Source organism: Trichoplusia ni, chromosome 7 (genome assembly GCF_003590095.1).
Source record: "Trichoplusia ni isolate ovarian cell line Hi5 chromosome 7, tn1, whole genome shotgun sequence".
Taxonomy (NCBI): Eukaryota; Metazoa; Arthropoda; class Insecta; order Lepidoptera; family Noctuidae; genus Trichoplusia; species Trichoplusia ni.
The window spans coordinates 432,372-434,875 of record NC_039484.1 but is presented as its reverse complement, the minus strand read 5'-3'; the positions used below and the strand labels follow the sequence as shown (position 1 = coordinate 434,875).

Genomic DNA, 2,504 nt, shown 5'->3' with positions numbered 1-2,504 from the left:
CTGTGACTGTTAGACTTGGAGCTGGAGACGTCCGGGTCGACAAGTTCACAGCACGATGAGTAAATGTTACTTAGATACATTGTAACAGCTTAGATAAAGATAGGTTTGATGTCCGGAATAGATCGTATTTTGAAGGTTTCGAAAGAAAAAGGGTAAAAACGGTACCCATGCTAAGAGTCCGTAGTCTATCTGTCCGTCCCTCAATACGCTGTATCTACTGAAACCTTGGTAGCTATTTGTAAGAAACGCTTAATTTTGTTTAAATGCTTACAGACCGCTTATCGTTAAACAGCACTAGTACTAATGGGAGATTAACAAAGGTTTTCAGATATCTCAATTAGCCAATAACTTTATTACTGGCCTGTTGCTTGTTATGTTACTTTCCGAATGCATATCATCTTACGTCAATATCAATCCAAGATATACAATATCTACTGAATCAATTCTCTTGAAAACCTTATTTCTGCCAACATAAATATTATATCTATATTTACCAACCGGCAACCACCATTATACTAACTACACCAAAATACAACTTTCATTTAAAACGAATCATTGTTCAATGAGGTGTCAGAAAATATTACATCTGATACAAAACGAGACGGGATTGCGTGAACCGTAACTCGTTGCCTTGCGTCTGAACTCTACCAACACCTTCAAGTCAGAGTTTTAAAGCTGTGGTAAAGAGATGGAGCTCTACGTAGTGTAGAGCGCTGTCTCTTTTCAACAATTTCTTGAGTGTTAATTTTAGAGTCCGTAAATAAAATAACCTTATCAACATAATTTTGACACGTTACATGGGTAACGAGTTGATAATAAATGTTTGTATTGAATTAATTTTATAACTGTGGCGGCCTGGATTTTTTATTTTCAAGAACTCTTTTTTAAAGTTTGGTCGATTCAATGTAGAGCAAGTTTGTTTATTTTTGGTTTTATAAGTCGTACAGAGTCGAGATAAATATTGGATTCTTTATGTTTAAACGGATCTCTGGCTTATAGTATATGGCTTGTCAGTAGATCACATAGTATACTTAGATTAAACAAAAAGAAATGGGAAAAAAAATCATTAGTTCGTCAATTCTCCAAAATATAGTATACGTATACTTTTAACGCGTAAACGAAAGATGTAGGTGAGACAGTAAGTTGAAATCTAGTGTGACGTCACTTACTAGTGCTTCGTTTTACCGTCAAGTGACGTTTCACCATAATTTATGCCTTTTACCGTCATGGTGGTACCGTCATTTGGACTGACTTAATAAAATGCGTAGCCAGTATTTAATAGAAATTGTCATCTGTTCTCTTAGTCTAAAACCCTATCATTATATAATATTCGTAATGTTTTTAATATTCAATAACAACGATAAAGTGTTAATTTATCTCCAACCTTATTCTGATATATTTAAGAAACAAAAATGTTTTTAAAACAGCTGAGAATAACAAATCTGCATGAAAATAGTTGTATTCTTTAAAACGTCAAGCATTCGAAACGATCGCGATGTTTGAAATGTTCATTGTATAGTATAGTGACGTCAATCCCTGACCCCACCTGAATGACGAAAGAGGTTTCAGTGCGATAACCTTCACTTTTTCTATACAGGGTGACTGGAAATTAGTGGCGGAGCCGTTAAGGGGAGGTAGTCTAGGGTTATTCCGACAGATATCACTATGAGACCTACCGTCCTTACTTAACCCTTTCCAAGATATTCCTACTTAAAGAGTGTAACCCAAAAATTCGTCCAAAAAATTTTCAAATAGTAATAAATCCTAAAAAAAAGTGATTTTGGCCTACTTTTTTTTGTTTTGCAACAAAAATATTCTAAATAAGTATTATTAATTGTAAAATTTCCGCAACTGTCATTATTTTATGCAAAAACTGCTAAACAAAAACGGAAAATGTTAAAAAAATACTTTGATGGCTGATAAGACATCAATTTTCTTTAAAAAGTCACCCTTTATTATTACGTACGAAATAATTTAAAAACTTCTACGTTTTGTTCCCTTTTAAATGAGATATTAAAATCCAAAATCGATTAAGGAACCATCAAGATAAGACTAATAATAAAAATGAAAGAAAAAACCAAACTACTGAAGAATAAAACTTTATTGAAAAAAAAAACTGTTTAGAGTTCATTTTCGAAGTGTCCACCATTATTTCTAATACAAGCTCGTGCTCTTCTTACGACACCCGTTTTTACAACCCTTGAGTCTGTAAGCTCCCTTTGTATTTCCTGCGCTGCGTGGATTATCCTGTTGCGCAAATCTTCAACGTTTGGTACAGGGACGTCAGTGGCATAAACTAAAGTTTTCATTCGACCCCACACGAAGAAGTCCATGGGTGTGAGGTCGGGGCTACGTGCCGGCCATGGTATTGGACCACCTCTACCTATCCATCGGTCGGGGAAGTTTTGGTCTAGCCAACTTCTCACAGCTAGCCTAAAATGCGCCGGACAGCCATCATGCATGAATATCATGTTTCGCCTCGTTTCTAGCGGCACATCTTCCAT

At 35.3% G+C, this 2,504-nt stretch overlaps 1 protein-coding gene across 1 annotated transcript; it reads right to left on the bottom strand.

Annotated features, from left to right (window-relative positions):
- Window positions 1-2,120: 2,120 nt before the first annotated feature.
- On the bottom strand, window positions 2,121-2,504 carry LOC113495857. Its single transcript, XM_026874853.1, has one exon. The coding sequence runs from the start codon at window positions 2,502-2,504 to the stop codon at window positions 2,121-2,123; it is 384 nt and encodes a 127-aa protein (XP_026730654.1).

Coding starts and splice junctions, on each gene's coding strand:
- LOC113495857 (XM_026874853.1), bottom strand. CDS start 2,504: ATGGAAGATGTGCCGCTAGAAACGAGGCGAAACATGATATTCATGCAT.